Here is a 20,748-nt window from a genome sequence, read left to right as displayed (position 1 = left end):
CTATCCAGAAATAAGCACCTCTGTGCTCAAGTGTGCACAGGATTGCACAGGGGCTATATTAAGAACAAATCAAGACAGGAAATATCCAAAAAGCAATGAAGGAGGCAAGGGTTTTTGCCTGCTGCACTCTGAGTTTTGCAGTTGCTTCTCCAGAATATTTTCAGAATTTCTAGAATTTTTTTCTGTTCACTTTCTGTTTTTCTGTTCACTCTAAACAGCTTCAAGACATTGGGGGGGGGGGTTAATCTCCCATCTTCTGAACTTCCCCCTACATGTTTTCCCTCTTGTTTTTGCTGTGGATTAGCATACCTTCTTAGAACGTACGACAAGCCTTTGGAAACTTGGAGCTGTTTCAAGTGATAAATTTACTTTATAAACAAGAGATAAACTTATGTTACAAATACTTTTCCTAGATGCTTTTATTTTAAAAATTAAAATACACGGAGCGAATGAACTTCCACTTACGAGAACTCACAGCCACCTATATTTTATTCATGGTGGTGGAGCGACGTGGGATAAAATCCTATACATATCTGCTCAGAAGTAAACTCTGTTGAGTTCATTGCCCCGCTGATGTGTATGGGACTTACTCACAGGAAAGTGTGGGATTGCAGCCAAAGGGTGTGAGCCAGAAATCCTCCAGTTCAAATCTCACCTCAGTCATATCTCACCAGACACTCTTAAGAGGCAAGCTACAGTTCATTTAGGCTCAGCTCCTCTTTCTCCAATACAGAGATTATACTCATTTTATACAGCATCATAACATATTTATATCTATCACTAACCCAAAAGTTAAATGCTCAATGGTGAAACAACCTCATTTTAGAGCAGAAAAAGGATGAGGAGGTCTGACAGATCTCCTACTGGTCACCTTCCATTAGGAACATCCTGTCGGAGTCTATTTCATATACAGCACTATCACTGCAGTAGTTATTGTTATGTACTGAAGTTCTCACCTTGGGACAGCAGGGGGATACTGTAGATAGTTCAGGTCCACATATGCTAATAAGGGATCGAAAATGACATTCAGTGATTGGATAGTTACAGAAAGTTGTTACAGTTACGTTGTACTGGAGCTCTATATAAGCAGGCTGGCTGAACCCTTCAGTTCAGTTCTGTTCTGACCTGTGAATAAACAAGAGCTGTTTGGAGAATCACTGTGTCGTCTGATATGTTCACCCACAACTTAACAGTTATGGATCTTTTAACTGGTTTTTGTCTACCAAAGAGACTGGGTAGAATGAAACTGATTTAGATTAGATTATTTCAACAATGAAGTTTTCTTTTACTCTGTTTTGTAACTCTGAATACTATTGCGTGGCAAAAAAGGATACAAGTCCTTGCTAAAGCACTATGTGAAGACATCTGCAGGCAGCCCTGTTGAGGGAAGCTTTTAATGTTTAATAGACTATTGTATTTTAATATTTTGTTGGAAGCCGCCCAGAGTGGCTGGGGAAACCCAGCCAGATGGGTGGGGTATAAATAACTTCTTCTTCTTCTTCTTCTTCTTCTTCTTCTTCTTCTTATTATTATTATTATTATTATTATTATTATTATTATATGCTGTTCTGCAGCTTGAAAATGTCACCCTGTGTCAGTGGCGTAGCGTGGGGGGTGCCAGGGGGGCCGGCCGCACCGGGCGCAACATCTGGGGGGGCGCGCTCGCTGCCTCCGGAGTCGCCGAAGAGCCTCGGGCGCAGGCTGTAGCAGAGCCCCATGTCTCGTGGAACCGACGAGCTGTGCGCGCGCCCGGGCTGAAGGCGTCCGGCAGGCAACGGCTCTCAGCCCCGCGTGTCAGGGCCGCGGAGGACGTGCCAGGCAGCCCCTCCTCACAGCCCCGCCTCCGCTGCTGCTGCTGCAGCTGCTGGGCCATGTTGCATTTTCCTCGCCTCTCTGCCCCCCTCCTCCTCCGGGCAAGCGGCGTGGTTTGGGCGGCAGCGCCAGCAGCAACTCGACTCAGATCGGCAGGTTAGGGGTTGGGGGGGGCGCAAATTACTTGCCTTGCCCCGGGTTAGGGGGCGCAAATTACTTGCCTTGCCCCGGGTGCTGACAACTCACGCTACGCCGCTGCCCTGTGTAAACCATTAAATGTTTCTGATTTGGAATTCCTGGCCAATGTCTGTTTCCTCTACAACCATCCAAAGTAAATGACAGCTTCAATACACATGGCAAGTGCAAAGCAAACTTTCAGATTTCTTTGGGTTCAGAGGGGAAGCTTACGTCTTATCTCTGGAATTTTGTTAACCTGCAGCATTAGCCTATCATTCAACGGCAATACATACCAACTACAGAAGTAATCTAATGCCATCTAGAGCCCAGATTACTACCAACCAAGCCAGTTCATTTTTTTAATGAACTGAATAATGAACTTTTTTTATTTTAAATTTTTATTTGTATTCTGCCCTCCCCGGCCGAGACCGGTCTCAGGGCGGCTAACATCAAATATAAACATTGATATAAAATCAAACAATAATTAAATCACCTCTTAAAAACAAGTCAGGATAAAAATAAAATCTGAATTAGATGGCTTTCCGCAGGATTTGGGTTGGGAACAGTAAATGCTCATCAGACCTTCCATTATATGGGCCTTCCATTATATGAACTCCTTCCATCTACAGGTTTGACAAGAAAAGCATCAACTCTTTGGAACATGGATGCAGAAGAAAAGCACACATGTGGAATCGTGTTTCCATAGAACCCCGTAAGGTTTAAATGTAAAATGCATGGCCCATCAAGGTAATTTTAAGGCATTAAAATAATTACAAACATAATAAATATGTTTTTCCCAAGAGTTAGCTTGGTATAGAGTTCCACAAAAATGAAAGCATACAGTTTCCCAACTACACAGAAATTATCTCTTCAAGACCTAGAATTCACCAATTTGTCTAGGGTTGCCATATTTCAAAAAGTGAAAATTCAGACATTGTTTCTTATGGCCAAATCCCAGCTATGTCCAGGAAATTCCAGGCGCATGGCAACCCTAGATCTGTCATTAAAAATCCAGTCACATTACCATTGCAATAAAGCACATGTTTCTTTATGATTTATTGGTTCCACAAGTGGAAGATTATTACGGAGTTTTAAGTCACTGACATGCTTCTATTACTTCCTAGCTTTGAACAGTCAGATCTGTAGCTCTGCCAAAACCAAAAAGTCATTAAGAACCATATTTTAAAATTATAGCTCTATTATGTAATAAAAAATAAAGCAGTCTGTTGGGTCTTTTTAAGTTGGAGCTTTCAGCACTGCACATACACACCAAGCTATATCTTGCAGCTAATAGCATTCTTGCTAGATTTTGAGCTGCTCCCATTCATTTCAATGCGCCTTGAGGAGCATATCTCACAAGACAGGTGCGTCAATTTTCCACCCTGTCTTCTGTAAGAGTATCCAAGACCTGAAACCCAAGGCAGCCACTTCACTTTACGTGGAGGTACAATGACACCCCTCATAGTCAATTCAAATGTACATATGAAGCGGCCTCATTCACATGTCACAGCCGCCTATCTTAACCATGGTGCCATCATGAAAATGCCTCTCTCCTGCTCACTGCACAGCTCAGACAAGCCATTCTGTAGTTTGTCATATTGTGACTTCCTCGGAAGTAAAAGTCCACTGAACTCAGTGGGGCTTGCTTCCCAACAGACACATACAGAATTATGAAAACATCACTAAAGTGAAGCATTTTGGGTCTGAAAGTCTTAACTCCATGCTATTTCCCTTACCAAAAAGTGGACTCAACCAATATTTATCGCAGCCAAAGGTCCTACAAAAAATAATAACACTACTGACTTCCAGAAGTGCTACTGCAGGGGGGGCGGAACAGTAAAATCCACAATGCCAACAACCATGGTTTAAATGAACAATTAAGTCTAGTGGAAAAGGAATGCAATTTTCCCTCCTTTTACTATCCTTGTGCCCTATAATCCTTATCTGGAACATATTTCAGATTGGTGCAACACTGCAAAAAAAGAAGAAGCATACAATATTTCTAGGCTTTGAAAAAAAGAAAACACTTCCCCAAATTGCCCACGCCCGATCTATGTTGGCAATTTTTGACATGCTAATTGAAGGGTACGGAGGACTGATACTTGTCTGACATCAAACTTTCTCCCATTCAGAGAGGCTTGTAACTTGCCAGAGGCCTGCAGCAATTTTACAGGCCTGTGCTGTAGTTATAAGAGGTTGTTGTTGCTTTTAGTGTTCAAACTCAGATGGATGAATTTCCATACATAATTTCTCAGCTTCGAGAATACAGGAATCATGCAGGTCATGTTTACGCATAACCACCATTGAAGAAATGAACTGATTTATATACATAAATAGTTTCAAAATTGTACAGGCAACAAACACAAACATATACCTCAGTTAAACAGATGACCAGTACGTTGATATAATGTTGCCTGCTCCCTTCATCTTTGTAACAGCCCCTGCAACAGAACATAACTCAACCCATCCCCCTGCTTTGCATACTATTATTATTATTAATATTATTATTTTATAAATTCTTAGACTCTCAACTCTCAAACCCAGCAGCCATTCTGATGAATTTTAACATCTCATTTCAATGTCCCAAAGCCAGAGCAGGTAAGATTCTGAGATGACTGGGGATTTTTATTTAAAATATCAATGGAGTAGAAACCATTACCTGGTTTCGGAGATGTTCCATTTTGTTTCCAAGTTGATAGGCACTGTTATAGGGAATGATGGCATTTGAGGGGAATGTGTTCCGCAGGGCGGGCACAACTACCAAGAAGGCCCTTTTCCTGGTTCTCTGTAACTTTATTTCTCACAGTGAGCAAACTGCCAGAAGGAACTGGACCTCCGTGTCTGGGCTGAACAATGTGGGTGGAGACACTCCTTCAGGTACACAGGGCCTCAGCTGATGTGAAGAGAAAGTGAATTTGCTTGATCCAGGTGAATGTGAGAGTTCTCTCACACAACCAAACCCAACACTAAGAAGGATCGTCCTTCTCCACACACACCTGTCAAATTTGGCCCACAAGGAGACCCTGATAAGAATTTGGCCTATGGAGTCAAAAAGGCCCCCTGCCCCTGCTATAACAGTATCCTAGAAGTTGAGCATTAAGAGTCAGGGGAATGGTGTTGTCAGAGTTGTTTCCAGATCCTAGCTCACAGAGGATCACGCTAGCCAGCGATCATTAAATAAAAGTCTTTATTGAGTTACAGTTTCCATTCTCAAGCTGCTGCGTGCAACCCTACGTCTAATGGTTAGATCGGCGAAGCTCCATCTGAGTCTCCGCCCCTTGTACACCAACTTAATATCCTAGCCTTGCTCCACCTTTTCCGCCTGACTGTTCTTCTCTGGGTCCCTCTGCCCCCCGGGGTCTCTTCCTTCCGGGATTCCTCTGACGCTGACGCTGACCCCCCTGACTCTTCTCCCTCCTTTCGGCGGGCTTTAGGACCTGGCTCCCTTTCCGGGCTGCCTACTGCGCCACCTTCCTGTGCATTTGAACTTGGCGCGCGCGCCCAACCTTCCACCTTCCGTCTGACCGTTTCTTCGCTCCCCGATGGAGGTGTGGCCACTCCTGACTCGTGCCCTCCCCCCTGTTGTGAGCTGCCAGCACTTGATCCCTGGCGCCCTTCCTCTTCCCTGCTCTCTGGCGGTGACGCTGGTCCCGATTTCCAACTGCTCCCCTCTGAGTCCCCTCTGGCTCTATCTTCCTGGGGTGTCCCCCTAGGCTCCCCCCTTGCCCTGGCCACTGGTGCTCCTTTCTGTGAATCTTCTGATTCACTGGAAAGACTCGGAGATCTCGGGTCGTCGTCATCACTCATCTTTTCTTCTGCCTCCTCCCCCTCGCTCTCTGTTTCCTCCCTTGCCCTTGCCTCTGCTCCTGAACCCCTGACATCCATCCCCCCCTCGAAGCCCCCTCTTCCCCCCTCCCCTCCTTCCGGTGCGGGATCTGGGTGCTGCTGTGTCAGGGGGACGAATGTCGGATACAGTTCGCTTCCCGTGGCGGGCCGCCATCCGAAGTCTTCCGGTTCTTCCTCCCTGCTCTCGTTGACGACGGTCACCTCCGCTTCCATCTCTGTGCCGCCGTGCTCGAAACCCGGGTCGTCCCCGAAAACGTCCATGTCCGTCTCTCCCTCGTTGCCTTCTGGAGACGTTGCTCGTCCTGGACCCTCCAGCCACCTTCTGCGGAACTGCTCCTCTGGTCGATCATCCCACCAATACGAGGGTTCTGAAGCAGATCCCGAGGGTGACCCCTCCGGGGAACGGGCGTCTCGTGTCGGTTCCTCGTCCGAGTCGAACCCCCGGAACGTGCTGGCCGAAAGCGTGGGCGTGAAAAGCCAGTCGTCGAAAAAGTCTGCTGGCATTGGCCTATGTGGGAAGAGGGCATGAAACTCTTCTTTGAGCAGAGGTTCGTCTAAAGCGTAGCCCGGCACCCAGCTGTTGGCACTGGCCGGGGTGCCCTCCTTGGCGAGAAGGTATTCTACCCCCTCTTCCCCCCATCTGGAGTCCAAAATCTCCGTGACTTCGTTGATGCGCTCCTCCTGTGCCACTCCCCCTTGCCCGGTTCTCTCTCGGAGCGGACCCGGTGCCGTTCCTGGTTCCTGAAACCTGTGAGGTGCCTTGTAGGGAGTGAGCACCGATCTGTGGAACACCGGATGCATTCTGGAACCCTCCGGAAGAGCCAGCCTGAAAGCCACCGGGTTGACCTGTTCTTCGACTTGGTAGGGCCCCAGTTGTTTATGCCCTAGTTTCTTCTTTGCCAACGACCTGGCCGGCACTGCGTGGGCTGCTAACCAGACCCAGTCTCCCACATGGATCTCTTCGCCAACCCTTCTGTGTTTGTCCGCTTGTACCTTGTATGCGTGTTTAGCCAGCTCCAGGTGCCGCCGCAGCTGATCGTGGACCTCCTGCAACTCCGACGCGAACGCATCTGCTGTCTGCGGCTCCCCCTCCCCCATTCTTTCCAGTCCCGGGAAGGTTCTGGGGTGCCTCCCGTTGTTGGCGAAGAACGGCGTGACCCCCGTGGACACGTGCTTCGTGTTGTTGTAGGCGAACTCGGCGAGAGGCAGGTAATCCACCCACGTCGCAGGCTGTTGATTCGCATAACATCTCAGGTACTGCTGCATGATGGCATTGACCCGCTCCGCTTGCCCGTTGGTCTGCGGGTGTCTAGCCGACGCCAGGTTGATCTTGACGTTCAGGAAGCCCATCAGCCTCTGCCAGAAGTTCGAGATGAACTGTCGCCCTCGGTCGGACAGAATAGACCGCGGCAGACCGTGAACCTTGAACACGTGGTCTATGAACAGTTTGGCGGTTTGTTCCGCCGTGGCCACCTTCGCACACGGAATGAAATGTGCCATCTTGGAGAACAAGTCCACCACCACCAGCACAGCCGTCTTGCCCCTCGAGCTGGGCAGATCCGTGACAAAGTCCAGGGCCACTCTCTCCCATGGTTCGAACGGAGTTTGCAGCGGTTCCAGCAGTCCGGCCGGCGGTCTGTGCACTGGTTTGGCCCTCTGGCAGGTGTCACACCTCGCCACGTAGTCCGCGACCTCCCCTCTCATTCCGGGCCACCAGAAGTCTCTGGCTACTAATTCCACCGTCTTCTCCTTGCCAAAGTGCCCGGCAGTGGGCGCGTCGTGCAGCTGCTGCAGTACCTTGGCGCGAAGTTCGTCTCCCGGCACGTAGATGGCCCCTTTACGGATGAGCAAACCATCTCGCAGCTGGAACTCGTCGGTCGCTGCCGTGCCCCTGTGCACCTCTGCCATCTTTGCTTGCGCGAAGGAGTCATCCTGCAACGCTCGTCGCACCGCATCCAGGTCAACTGTTGCCGCTGCGCACGCCCACACTGTCGGTGCGAAGATGTGCATGGCGGCCGCTGGCGTTGCCTCCTCCAGATACTGTGGCTTACGGGAGAGAGCATCCGCCATGATGTTGGTGTCCCCCGGGACATATTCTATTCGGAAGTCGAAATTCGCAAAGAACTCAGCCCAACGTATCTGCCTCTGGTTCAGGAACTGTGCCGTGCGCCAGTGCTCTAGATTCTTGTGGTCCGTGCAGACCTGCACCGTGTGCTTGGCGCCGATCAGGAAGTGCCTCCACGCTTTGAACGCTGCATGAATGGCCAGCAACTCCCTGTCCCAGATGGTGTAGTTCTGTTCGGACTTGCTGAGCTTCCTTGAATAAAACGCTCCCGGCCTCCAAACCCCCTGCGGGTCTTTCTGCAGCAGGACTGCTCCCACGGCTCTGTCCGAAGCGTCTGTCTCCACCCTCATCGGCCTGCTGGGGTTGACATGAAGCAGCTGCTCTTCCGATGCGAAGAGACGCTTGAGTGCCTGAAAGGACTGCTCCGCCTGCTCTGTCCAGATGAACTTCTTTTTCTTGGAGCTGAGCGTGTCCGTGATGGCCGCTGTCTGCATCGCAAAGCCTTTGATAAACTTGCGATAGAAGTTCGCGAAGCCGACAAACCGTTGGACCTCCTTCCGGTTGCGTGGGCTTTTCCAATCCAACACTGCTCGGACCTTGGCGCTGTCCATGGCGAGCCCTTTATCAGACAACTTGTAGCCCAGGAAATCCACCTCCGTCACGTCGAATTGGCACTTCTCCAGCTTGGCGTAAAGCCTATGTTGCTGTAGCCTGCTCAGCACTTCCTTGACGTGTCTGTCATGCTCCTGCTGCGATTCCGAAAAGATCAGGATGTCATCCAAGAAACAGACGCACGTCTTGTAGAGGAGCCCCGCCAACACGTGATGCATGAAAGCTTGAAAAACGTGGGAGCCATTTTGCAATCCAAAAGGCATAACTCTATATTTGTAGGTGCCCAGGGGCGTGAACATGGCTGTCTTCCACTCATCTCCTTCCCGCATGCGAATGAGGTTGTATGCCCCTCGCAGGTCCAACTTGGTGAACACTCTGCCCTTCCGTACCTTTGCGAGGAGGTCGTCGATTCGGGGCATGGGGAAGTCCGATGGCTTGGTCACACTGTTCAAGATGCGAAAGTCCACTACAAGTCTTTTTTGGGGCGTGTCCCGCTTCTTAACAAAGAATACCGGACTGCCCCCCGCTGCCTTGGACTCTCGGATGAAACCGCGCTCCAAATTATGATCTATGAACTCTTTGAGTTCCTGCAGTTCGTCCTCAGACATGGAATACAGCTTCCCTTTGGGCAGCGCCGCCCCCGGCAGCAGGTCAATTTTGCAGTCATATGGTCTGTGGGGGGGTAGCCTGTCTGCCTCCTTCTCGCAGAAAACCTCCAAAAATTCCGCGTACTTGTGGGGAACCGCTTGCAGCGTGCCTAGCTGCAGCTGTGACTCCTCTTCCCCTCCTTCCTGCCTGGGCACGATGCAGTGTTCAGCGCAAAAGGAAGAGCCGAAGGTCAGCTGCCTCTGGTACCAAGCCAGCGTCGGGCTGTGCTTGTCCAGCCAACTCATGCCCAATACAATGGGCGTGTCCGATAGTTGAGTGACATTGAAGCTGATGATTTCCCTGTGATTCCCAAGTCGCATCACCATTGGTGGCGTCTGCTTCACCACTTGCCCCCCTAGCAGCTCCCTGCCATCCACCGTGACAACCTGCAGGGGCAGCGTGGCAGGCAGCAACTGTATAGCGTGCCGGTCGACAAAGTCCTGCCCTATAAAGTCCGCATTGCTTCCGGAGTCAATGGTGATTGGCACGTCCATGGTGATTCCATTGGGCAGCTGGAGCGACGCGGTGAGCCTCACTACCGGTTTGGGCGGGAGGGGGTCCATGGGCTGTAAAATCTCTGGGGACTGCTTCACTGACACGTCTGGCTGGGCCCCAGTGCCTCTTCCTCCAACCAGACTCCGTCGTTTCCCTGCTGTGGTTGTCCTTGCTGCGTTGCTGCAGTTACCATTGCTGAGGCTGCAGTGTGCTTGTGGAGCCTCTGGGGACACTCTTTCGCCATATGCTGTGGATCATCGCAGATGTAACACTTCCTGTTCCCTCTAGGAGGCTTCGCTTTCACTGCTGCCGGTGCTAGGGCTCTGGCTGCTGACTGAGCCCTTGCACCTCCAACCTCCATAGGTTCCGCTCCTCCTCCTGGCGGAGGCGTGGATTGCGCACGCGCTGCTTCTCTGGGAAGGAAGGAGGAGCCCCTGGCTGGTTCGCGCCCTCCACGCCCTTCGCCACTGCTCCACGGACGTCCTTCCAGCCGCACCCCCACCGCCAGCGCCCTCTGAACGATCTCCTGCGTGGTCCGGGGTCTCTCCCCCCTCGCAATTTCATCTTTAACCGAGCCGTGCAATCCCTCCCAAAACAGGTCTCTTACAGGAGCCGAATCTCTGTCCCATTCCAGAGCACTGACCAAAGCGAAAAAGCGGGCATGGTACTGCCTTACGCTGGCCCTCCCTTGCTTCAGTCCATGTATCTGCTGCCGAGCAAGATCCACGTCAATGCTTGACAAAAAGCACCCATCCATCGCTTTAATAAAGGCATCCGCATTTTGGAGCGCCGGATCCTTATCTCTCCACAAATTGCGCAGCCATGCTTTAGCATCTCCATGCAAATGGGACATGATGAATCCCACCTTCTCTTGCTCATCTCTAAAGTCTTTGTTCAGCAGTTGCAGTGCACACATTACATCTGCTCTAAAGTTGGGGTACTGTTGCAAATTCCCATCGAAGTGAGAGACCAAACCGCCTGTTCGTCTCCCCAACCCAATCCCCTCCGGTTTGGGTGTCAGTTGCCCTTGCTTCGTAAGCACTTCCAACCTGACCTGGAGATCCCTGTAGGCGGCAGCTGCGTCCTCCTCTCTCTTCCTGGATGCAAGAGCCTCGGCATTCAGGCGCGACACTGCTTCTCTGAGTTCCACTATCTGCTGTTCGGCCGTCATGTTGTCTGCCGTTCGTGAGCTCGCTAGTAGGCACCCGCTTTCTCTCCTCTCCGCGAGGCTGTAGATGCCCACAATTTAAGGGATGGAGCTTACTGTCAGAGTTGCTTCCAGATCCTAGCTCACAGAGGATCACGCTAGCCAGCGATCATTAAATAAAAGTCTTTATTGAGTTACAGTTTCCATTCTCAAGCTGCTGCGTGCAACCCTACGTCTAATGGTTAGATCGGCGAAGCTCCATCTGAGTCTCCGCCCCTTGTACACCAACTTAATATCCTAGCCTTGCTCCACCTTTTCCGCCTGACTGTTCTTCTCTGGGTCCCTCTGCCCCCCGGGGTCTCTTCCTTCCGGGATTCCTCTGACGCTGACGCTGACCCCCCTGACTCTTCTCCCTCCTTTCGGCGGGCTTTAGGACCTGGCTCCCTTTCCGGGCTGCCTACTGCGCCACCTTCCTGTGCATTTGAACTTGGCGCGCGCGCCCAACCTTCCACCTTCCGTCTGACCGTTTCTTCGCTCCCCGATGGAGGTGTGGCCACTCCTGACTCGTGCCCTCCCCCCTGTTGTGAGCTGCCAGCGCTTGATCCCTGGCGCCCTTCCTCTTCCCTGCTCTCTGGCGGTGACGCTGGTCCCGATTTCCAACTGCTCCCCTCTGAGTCCCCTCTGGCTCTATCTTCCTGGGGTGTCCCCCTAGGCTCCCCCCTTGCCCTGGCCACTGGTGCTCCTTTCTGTGAATCTTCTGATTCACTGGAAAGACTCGGAGATCTCGGGTCGTCGTCATCACTCATCTTTTCTTCTGCCTCCTCCCCCTCGCTCTCTGTTTCCTCCCTTGCCCTTGCCTCTGCTCCTGAACCCCTGACAGGTGTGCACCAAGATAAAAAAAACCTCCTCTCTTCCCCATACTATACTTCTCCTGCTACTGAAAATTGCTGATGGTCTTAGCAGACCTCTTAATGATTCTTGAGCCTGCTGCAGCAATTGTAATGTGCTGTGCTAGAGGCTGTGTGACTTTCAATCGCATTTTTATTGCTTCCTTGATTTCTTACATTGTATGTATTTTATTGTACTGAAGTTTGAAATCCACAGAAGTCAAATGGTAAGTGTTCTTCACAGACATGCTGCAACCCACCTGTGTGAAGCTATGATCCTTAAGACTACAGTTTGGGAAGTCCTGCCCTACTGTTCAAAAATAAAGCATTTGGATTCAGGGGCTGTGAGCCAGCACCAATCCTGAGCTATTTAGCACCAAGCAGCACAGTTGTGGAAGATTTCAGGAGAGCAGGAAAGGGGGGGAAAGTGTCCCTTGCCAGAAGCAAGGCTTCTGGAGCCTTGAACAAGACCACTAATGATGCAGATGGAACCTAATTCTATTTTCATCTGTCAGCTTAGTCAAGTGAAGCTATGTGGTTTCTGAACTAGGGCTTGTATTTGGTGATGGGCTGGATGAAAGCCAATAAACTGACGATGAATCATGAGAAGGAATAAGTGGTTCTCATGTCTGTGGAATCAGGCAGGCAGCTTTTTCCAGATAGGGTTGTACTCACCTTAAAGGAAAAGGTACACCGTGTGCAGGTACTCCTGGATCCAGCATTGTCACCATTAACACAGGTGGCCTCAGTGGCACAGAGTGCTTTTCCCCAGAGTTGGCTGCTTTGCCAGCTGCAGTTGCTCCTTGACAGTGAACAGTTTGTTCACAGTGACCCACATTCTAGTAACCTCCCAAGGGAATTGCTGCAATGCACTGTACATGGGGCTGCCACTAAAGACTACCTGGAACTGTTCAAATGGTGTAGCTGGGTGGAATCTTATCCCACGGATTCTATTCTCTTCCAAATCCAATTCAAAGTGCTGGCACCTGCATCTAAAGCCTGAAAAGGCTTGGGATGAAAATACCCAAAGGACCACCTTTCCTTTATGCTAAGCTGCCTGTAACTGTGATGTCTTAAAAGGCTTTTCTCAGCATTTGACTGCTGCGGGTGAGCCCATGGTGAGGAATACAGCCTTTTTGGTGGTGGCACCGGGAATGTGGAATGCCCTTCACTCACAGGTGCAATTAGTGCTGACATCATTCTAGCACCAGGTTTAAACTCAATTATTTGCCCAGGCATTTTAATGGCTGTTCAGCTTGATCTGTTGCTTTTAACTGCTTTTGTGTATTTTGAATGGTGGGTTTTTATTGTTGTGTGTTTTTTATGTTTTGTATCCCATCTGGTATGTGAATAGATGAATGGAAGACTGTAAATATTTTTTAATAACTACAGCAGTTAAATAAATATGAAAATGTATGTTCACGAAGATACTGTTGTTGAGCAATGAGCTGAAAAGAAGAAAAAGGCATTTAAAAGGGGAGGAAGAGTCTGAGAACAAGCTTTCATGAACAGAGTTCATTTCATCCGATGCATGAAAGAGAATCCTCCTATGGCCCAGGGAAGAGAGTGTATACATACATGCATATATTACAGAGGTATAAACAGAAAAACAGGGAGGTAAAATGGCAATGAAATGTGAATAGTACAGCTTGCAATAATTCTATGTAATATACTGTAAATACAGAAGGTAAATACCGTGACCTTTCACAACAGCATTAATTGGTGATAAACACAAATCATCCAGAACTTATCAAGAGGTTTGATTCTTTTTGTTTAAGCTTGATTCAAGACAACGGTTTCACGTCCCATGCACAGGTGTTAATTAACACAGCAGAGATAGGATGATTGCATTATCATCACCATTTTAGCTTGCTATGAAATCCACATCTGGAACTCTATAGGTCTTGTTGACTTTTTTTAAAAAGTGGATTGCCTACTTTGAAAAAAAAAGTCAGCAAGACCTACAGAGAATGTGAAGGTCCTGAATGCAAATCCTACATTGACCTAGAATAGCTGTCTGAAATGTGCACCCACTGCATGCCAAAGCTTTCTGATCCAGCCAAGAAGATATGCATATGGGTCGCCATAGCTAGGTTCCTTACCGCACTGTGTAATCATACATTACAGTGGTACCTTGGTTCTCGAATTTACGATAATCCATTCTGGGAGTCCATTCGACTCCCGAAACCATTCGGAAACCAAAACACAGCTTCCGATTGGCTGCAGGAGCTTCCTGAACTCAATCGTAAGCCGTGGAAGCCAAGTCGGACATTCAGCTTCCAAAAAACGTTCGCAAACTGGAACACTCACTTCGATTTGTTCGGGACCCAAGCTGTTTGAGTACCAAGGTACCACTGCATTCACAATTTGGATTCAATTAGATTGCTCACGCCTATGTGTAAACTAGCTCCATAGCAGAGTTTTTCAAAGCCAAATCAAATACTGAAAACTACCACTGTTTATTAAACAATATTAATAGTAAGATGAAATATGAACACACAATATTTTTAAAGCACATCAAATGCACATTTAAGGCACATGACTCCCCCCCCAAGAATCCTGGGAACTGTAGTCTCCCCCCCCCCCCAGATCTACAATTCTAAGCACTCTTAACAAGTTACAAAATGTGTGCTGGATGCGCTTACAATGTATAGTAAAGATCTGTCCTATGACACTCATATCTACACTTGCTAAAATCACAACTTCAGACACACCGAGACTGATATCTGGGGGGGAGGGGGGGCTTAAGCACAGGCACTGACACACAAAAATTTTCTAAATAGCAACTCAGAAAGGTAAAGTCACTTCAAACAGCAACAGAACTTGGAAATAACAAAAACTGATATGCCACCAAGAAAAGATACGGAAGATTAGCAATACCTGAAGAATATACTTGAATGTTTGCCACCCAGCTCAGGGGAACACCACCGTCATTTTTGCTCTACATTCAGCAACAACCAACACAACATGCAGAGAGCCTTACCATCTGGCAGACAACCGCAGAGCAGTAAAAACTTATACCAGTAATTCAGAGGGTAACTCGTTTTTAATAAACAAAAAGACCATATTAGGTGGTAAGTTACTATTGTATTGACTCAGCATACCTAGCTATCATCACAACAAGACCTGGTCCTTCCATCAGAAGGGAGTTCCGTTTGCACTGACGTGAGAAACAGTCCTTAACAGTGATGTTTCAGGCACCAACTATATACTACACAGTGGTTAAAAGGGTAAAGGTAAAGGGACCCCTGACCATTAGGTCCAGTCGTGGCCGACTCTGGGGTTGCGGCGCTCATCTCGCTTTATTGGCCAAGGGAGGCGACGTATAGCTTCCGGGTCATGTGGCCAGAATGACTAAGCCGCTTCTGGCGAGCCAGAGCAGTGCACGGAAACGCCGTTTACCTTCCCGCCGGAACGGTACCTATTTATCTACTTGCACTTTGATGTGCTTTCAAACTGCTAGGTTGGCAGGAGCAGGGACCAAGCAACGGGAGCTCACCCCGTCGCGGGGATTCGAACCACCGACCTTCTGACTGGCAAGTCCTAGGCTCTGTGGTTTAACCCACAGCGCCACCCGCGTCCCTTACACAGTGGTTAGAAAACATCATTTCAGGCAATTTCTCCCTTTCTTAGAACAGTGATTAGAAATGACTAGTCTCTTTTTCAGCTGCTAGAATAACTACAGGTCTCGGCCTTCTGCTCTATTTTAAATCGTAATGTTTGATGAAAGGTTCTTATGGCGCCAATCCCCTATTCTCCCCTCAACATGCCCTGTTCTGACTGCACGTCTGTTCTGGCAACTCTACACACAGTTTATCAGCCTAACTGCAAGACATGAACAAGACAGGTGCCAACTGTTAAGTTGCGGGTGAACATATCAGACGACACAGCGATTCTTCAGACAGCTCTTGTTTATTCACAGGCCAGAACAGGGCTGAAGTGGTTCAGCCAACCTGCTTATATAAAGCTCAACTACATGGCAACAGTAACAACTTTCTGTAACTATCCAATCACTGAACGTCACTTTCAATTCCTTATTTGCATATGCAGACCTGAGTGAAAACTATCTACAGTATCCCTCTGCTGGCCCAGGGTGAGAACTTCAGTGCATAACACCAACCACAGCCCTGAAGGTTCCTCAGTTTGTTAAGTGATGCTGAAGGTTATGAGGGACATTTGACTCAGCAAAGAGAGGTAGGATCTGGAGTTGGAAACCTGGACTCACATCTTAGCCATGAACTTACTGAGCTGTCCTTGTTTTAAAAAAAAAAAATGCACCTCAGAGCCAAAGTAGAAGAGATGAGGAAGATTTGCTATACTTTTCATTTACTTCAAAGCAGCCGCTCCTTATTAAGGAGGGTTCTTCATTTGATCAGGGCAATAGCTCCAGAGCCATGGTTCCCGAAGTGGGGCACATGCCCCACAGGGGTGCAATTTGATATATTTGGGGGGGGGGATTTGGAAGCTTGTGTAGACCAAATTAATGGCCTTTTAGGCTTCCTCCATGTGAATAGGAGTTCACTTTTTGAGTAATAAGAATTATATGTCACCGGGGGGGGGTCAGGATTTTAGAGATGCTTAGGTGGGGCATAGCCCCCCCAAAAGGCTGGGAACCACTAGGGAAGGTGTGTTTAACCCTTCAATTTAACCACACAGAGATGCTATTACCCTATGGGGGGGGCAGTGACAAGAGGTCTTCCCCCACAATTTGGCTAACAGTTTGAGCGATGGGGTTTACATTGACAAAATGATACCCGGGAAGGGTTAAATACTACATGTACCATTTCCCGGATCACACTAGGAACACACGCACCCTGGAAGTTTCGAAGTACAGTGGTACCTCGGGTTAAGTACTTAATTTGTTCCAGAGGTCTGTTCTTAACCTGAAGCACCACTTTAGCTAACGGGACCGCCTGCTGCCGCCGCACCGCCGGAGCACGATTTCTGTTCTCATCCTGAAGCAAAGTTCTTAACCTGAGGTACTATTTCTGGGTTAGCGGAGTCTGTAACCTGAAGCGTATGTAACCTGAAGCGTATGTAACCCAAGGTACCACTGTAAAGAAAAATATATTGGGATATCCAATCACAGACCTCCCATGTAACATGTACTTTGGTCCTCCCATTCCCTGTATTCAGTGGAAGCAGCAATCCACCTCACAGACTTTTACATTTCCCTAGCCCAAGGAAATAAACTAATTAAACTCTGCATAAAATATATATCAATAAAATGTGTGCACCTTATTGCGCAGAAACAGTGGGATAATGGAAGAATGCAAACATATGAATGAAACAAGCAGGTGTGTACAAGTGAAGGATGAGATAATTAATGGAAATATGGTCCTTCACCAGCGCTACGTCCAATTTTCGCTTTCACCGACTTCCTTTTCCCACACTGCCCATTTACCACAGTCTGAAATCAGAATGCTATTTCTCCACATACAAAGTTAAGTACAAGTGAATTTAAAACACAGAAGTATAAAATCCACAACTGATACAGTACACTGAACAGTTATCTGTTTCAGAAGCACTGCTAACCTGCTGCACAGTTGCCATCAAACTTTAGGCTGAAAGCTCTTTGAGACAGGGACTTGTTCTTTGTTTGAGGCTTCTGCTGTAAAGAGGCACTGATGTCAGCACTACCTCCAAATGGTTTATCTATGGGAGCACAGATCTCTAAGAGATGTGAGGTTGCCAAGATTTAAGTCACGTTTATATTTGGAACGATAAACTGTAAGGTTGGAATAGGGTCAGAAGTTAATGTAATCCTCTGCCCAAGCCCAATACTATTAAAAGGTCCTTAGAAAACTAATACCACCAAACAAATGAAAAACAGGTTGTAGGTGAATGCAACACAAGTGACTGTGGACTCCCATGTTCCTTCCATCCTTAGCTTCCCATTCATTACTTATTTGCTGCCAATGGTGAAATGACAGGGACCAGGAAAATACTTAGGTAGTGCAGCACCAATAACTTCTTTCCCCCCAAACCCACTGAAAATGCTCTCCATTGGGACTTCAGGAGCCAAGGACGTCCCAAGGCTGACACCAGAAGCAAAAAGGACACACACAGCATCAAAGCCGTGTATGAATGCGTTGTTACAATACCTCGTTGCACATCATCACAAGACAACAGGTTGCACCATAAATGTTTTCCGAGCCACCACCAGATTTCGCCGCTAACAAGATTATTAAATCATTAAAAATTATTCCTTCAACTAAGGGGATAGGCAATGAAGAGTCTCAACCACCAACCCCATGAACAAACATCACGGCTGCAATACAAGGCAAGCTTATGCCGAGTTTAAGCACATTGTAGGAGTTCCCAAAAGAGAACTTCTACTAATACAAAATTTTCAAAGTTTGTCCAAACCATGCCTAAAATTAATTAATCAGTATAGTAATTAATGTTCATACATATACATATTTCATAGTGGTTTATGTTGCAGATCACAAGCACTATCTGGTTAGTACTTGGTGGCAACCTGAAAAACAATGCAAACATTAGAATTTTCATTCTTGCCTATATGGGCAAGTTATCACGTTATAACAAACTGAACTGATGCTTAGAAGCCTATATATTGTAATAGATGAAGAAACCTACATATTCGTGTTCCTATAAATATACGGTAATTCCCACAGATAGGCAGAATGAATACATGACACAAGGAAATGTTTTTCTTTTAAGAAAATGTGTTTTGTTCCATGCAACCACCATTCATCCTTCTAGGATCTGTGAATCGGCAGCACTTCATAATAGGCTTGAAGTGTTAATCTGGGTAGTTTACTGCCTTAATTCTTTTCCAAACAGGTTCCTAGCCTCAAGAGCATGGGTAGGCAAACTAAGGCCCAGGGGCCGGATCTGGCCCAATCGCTTTCTAAATCTGGCCCACGGACGGTCCAGGAATCAGCGTGTTTTTACATTAGTAGAATGTGTCCTTTTATTTAAAATGCATCTCTGGGTTATTTGTGGGGCATAGGAATTCATTCCCCCCCCCCCCCGGAAAAAAAATATAGTCCGGCCCTCCACAAGGTTTGAAGGAGAGTAGACCCCTGATGAAAATGTTTGGTGACCCCTGCTCAAGAGTAACCATCTTTCTTTATTTCAGAGCAGTGTAGCAAAACAACAACAGCACCGAAGAGTCTTATGGCACCTTAAAGACTCACAATATCATTCCGGCACTAAGGTTTTGTGGACTAGTCTACTTCAAGGAAAAGCAAAGTTTCCTCCAACAAAATGCCTAAGGTCCTACTACACTGAGTTTTGACTGTTTATCACCCTGCAAAAAAGACTGTGAACAGAAATGCTGTAGGCGTTATAAATTCACAGGCTACCTATCTATTATAAGGTTGTAATATTCAAATCACACACAGGGAGGTTTAAAGTGAGTAGACAGTCTATAAGTGGAATGTGGTGGTTAAGACATAAAGCATGGCTTAGTACCTCAAACTTACAAGAGCTCACAAGTATTTCAAGGAAATTACGATATACAACCCTACCTAGGAGTGTTTTCCACTGAACAGTATGGGCTTGCTTCTGAGTAAGCATATAGGGTTGAACCATAAATGGGCAACACAATACAGTACTGTACAACAATCTCTAACGATGGAAATCACTCGCACTGCTTTATTATTGAGTTCAACCATTTACCGATATTGCCAAAGCGCATCGCCAACTTAATTTGCGTGTTTTGCCACGCTTTGCTTTTTTTGACCACGACCTTTCCCCAAGGTGGCTCTGAATTAAGATTTGCCCAAGTGCAAGTTCTCTGCATCTTAACTCATCGGGAAAGAATGCGCCCGATACGTTATCTATTAATCAGAGCGCCTGGCTTGCTTTTTTTTTTTTTTTAAAGGAGTACTCTGCTTTTAATGTGGGGAGTCGGGGGGCAACTAGGTTACAGGGAGAAAGCGCACGACCACAAGAGAGTAAAGGAGAAAACACAGTGTTCGCCTCCCATGTTTCCCCACCACCAACCATCCCACTTTCCCCGTTCAAACTAAGGTCAAACTTAGTTGCTTCGGAGAACCTTCGGCGCGCCTTTCGTTTTCCAAGCGTTGCGCAACCTCTCCATGCCCCCAAAGCGGACGGAGCGGACGGCTTCGGTGTCAACGCGTTTTAAGGGACGGGCTGGTGGGTGGGTGGCAGGGATGGGGGGTGTCCGAAAAGCTCTGCGGCTGCCCTGCTTGGAAGCGCTCCCCCCTTCCCCCAAAACTTTTTCCAGGGCTCCCCGGACAAGCCCATGACGCACGCCGCCCCTGCGCTCCGAAGCGAAAGCCCGGGAGGCAGCGCCTTTGGCCCGTCCGCCTCCCCTCCGGCAGGTACCTCTTCCTCCTGCAGGTTCGGCTCGGCGGGGCTGTGCTCTTGCTCGCCTTTGGCGCTGTTCATGGTTCCCTCCGCCGGTCCGGAGCGCCCTGGCCCGCCGCCGCCGCCGCCTCCTCCTCCTTGCCTCGCCTCTCCCGTCCGCGGCGCGTCTGGGCTGAGGTGCTGCTGCTGCTGCTGCCGGGCAGGCGAGCGCGCCGAGGCGAGGCGAAGAAGCAGCGGGGCTCTCGCCCTGGCCACCAGCAGCGGCAGCTGCTTCAGCAGCATGCAGGGCTTCTCTGGCGGCGAGAGAGACCCCGAGCGAGCCGCGTGAGGGGCGGGAAAGAGGCGGCGGCGGCGGCGGCTTCTTTGCCGTGGAAGGAAGTCGTGAGGGGAAGAACCGCGAGCTCCTCGCCTGCGCGCCTGGCTCTGGTTGGCGGGGAAGGTGGCTCGCGCGCCTGGCGCCCACTCCCTGGGACTACGTGGGAGGGAGCGGAGGAGGAGGAGGGGGGTGTTGGGGGGTGTCGACTAATCGCGAGGGAGAGGAGAGGCAGCCCCCTCAGCAACCCTCCGGCCCCAGCACGTGAAGAGAGGCGGGTCAGAAAGCAAGGCGTCGAGGCTTGGGGAAGGAGGAGCTTGGCGGGGTGATGACTCCCAAACCCAATGGCAAATGACAAGTGGTCGTGGGCTGAACTTGCTTCGCCGTGGACCCACGAGGGGCATCTAGTCCAGCCCCCTGCCACGCTGGAATCTTTCGTCCC

At 48.7% G+C, this 20,748-nt stretch overlaps 1 protein-coding gene across 2 annotated transcripts in view; it reads right to left on the bottom strand.

Annotated features, from left to right (window-relative positions):
- Positions 1 to 20,541, bottom strand: part of RBPMS (RNA binding protein, mRNA processing factor) — an 85,967-nt gene extending 65,426 nt beyond the window's left edge. Inside the window, exon 1 of one of the 2 annotated variants that reach the window (XM_080987011.1) lies at positions 20,012 to 20,541. In XM_080987011.1, coding sequence (XP_080843137.1) covers positions 20,012 to 20,275 — 264 coding nt within the window. In that variant the 5' untranslated portion in view covers positions 20,276 to 20,541. The remainder of the gene's footprint in view (positions 1 to 20,011) is intronic. The other variant, XM_080987010.1, reaches the window with a different exon arrangement.
- Between the last annotated feature and the right edge of the window lie 207 nt (positions 20,542 to 20,748).

The sequence above is a fragment of the Podarcis pityusensis genome, assembly GCF_964106645.2.
Source record: "Podarcis pityusensis genome assembly, chromosome: 17".
Classification (NCBI taxonomy): Eukaryota; Metazoa; Chordata; class Lepidosauria; order Squamata; family Lacertidae; genus Podarcis; species Podarcis pityusensis.
Note: the sequence above shows the minus strand (reverse complement) of the source record. Positions and strands in the feature narration are given on the sequence as shown.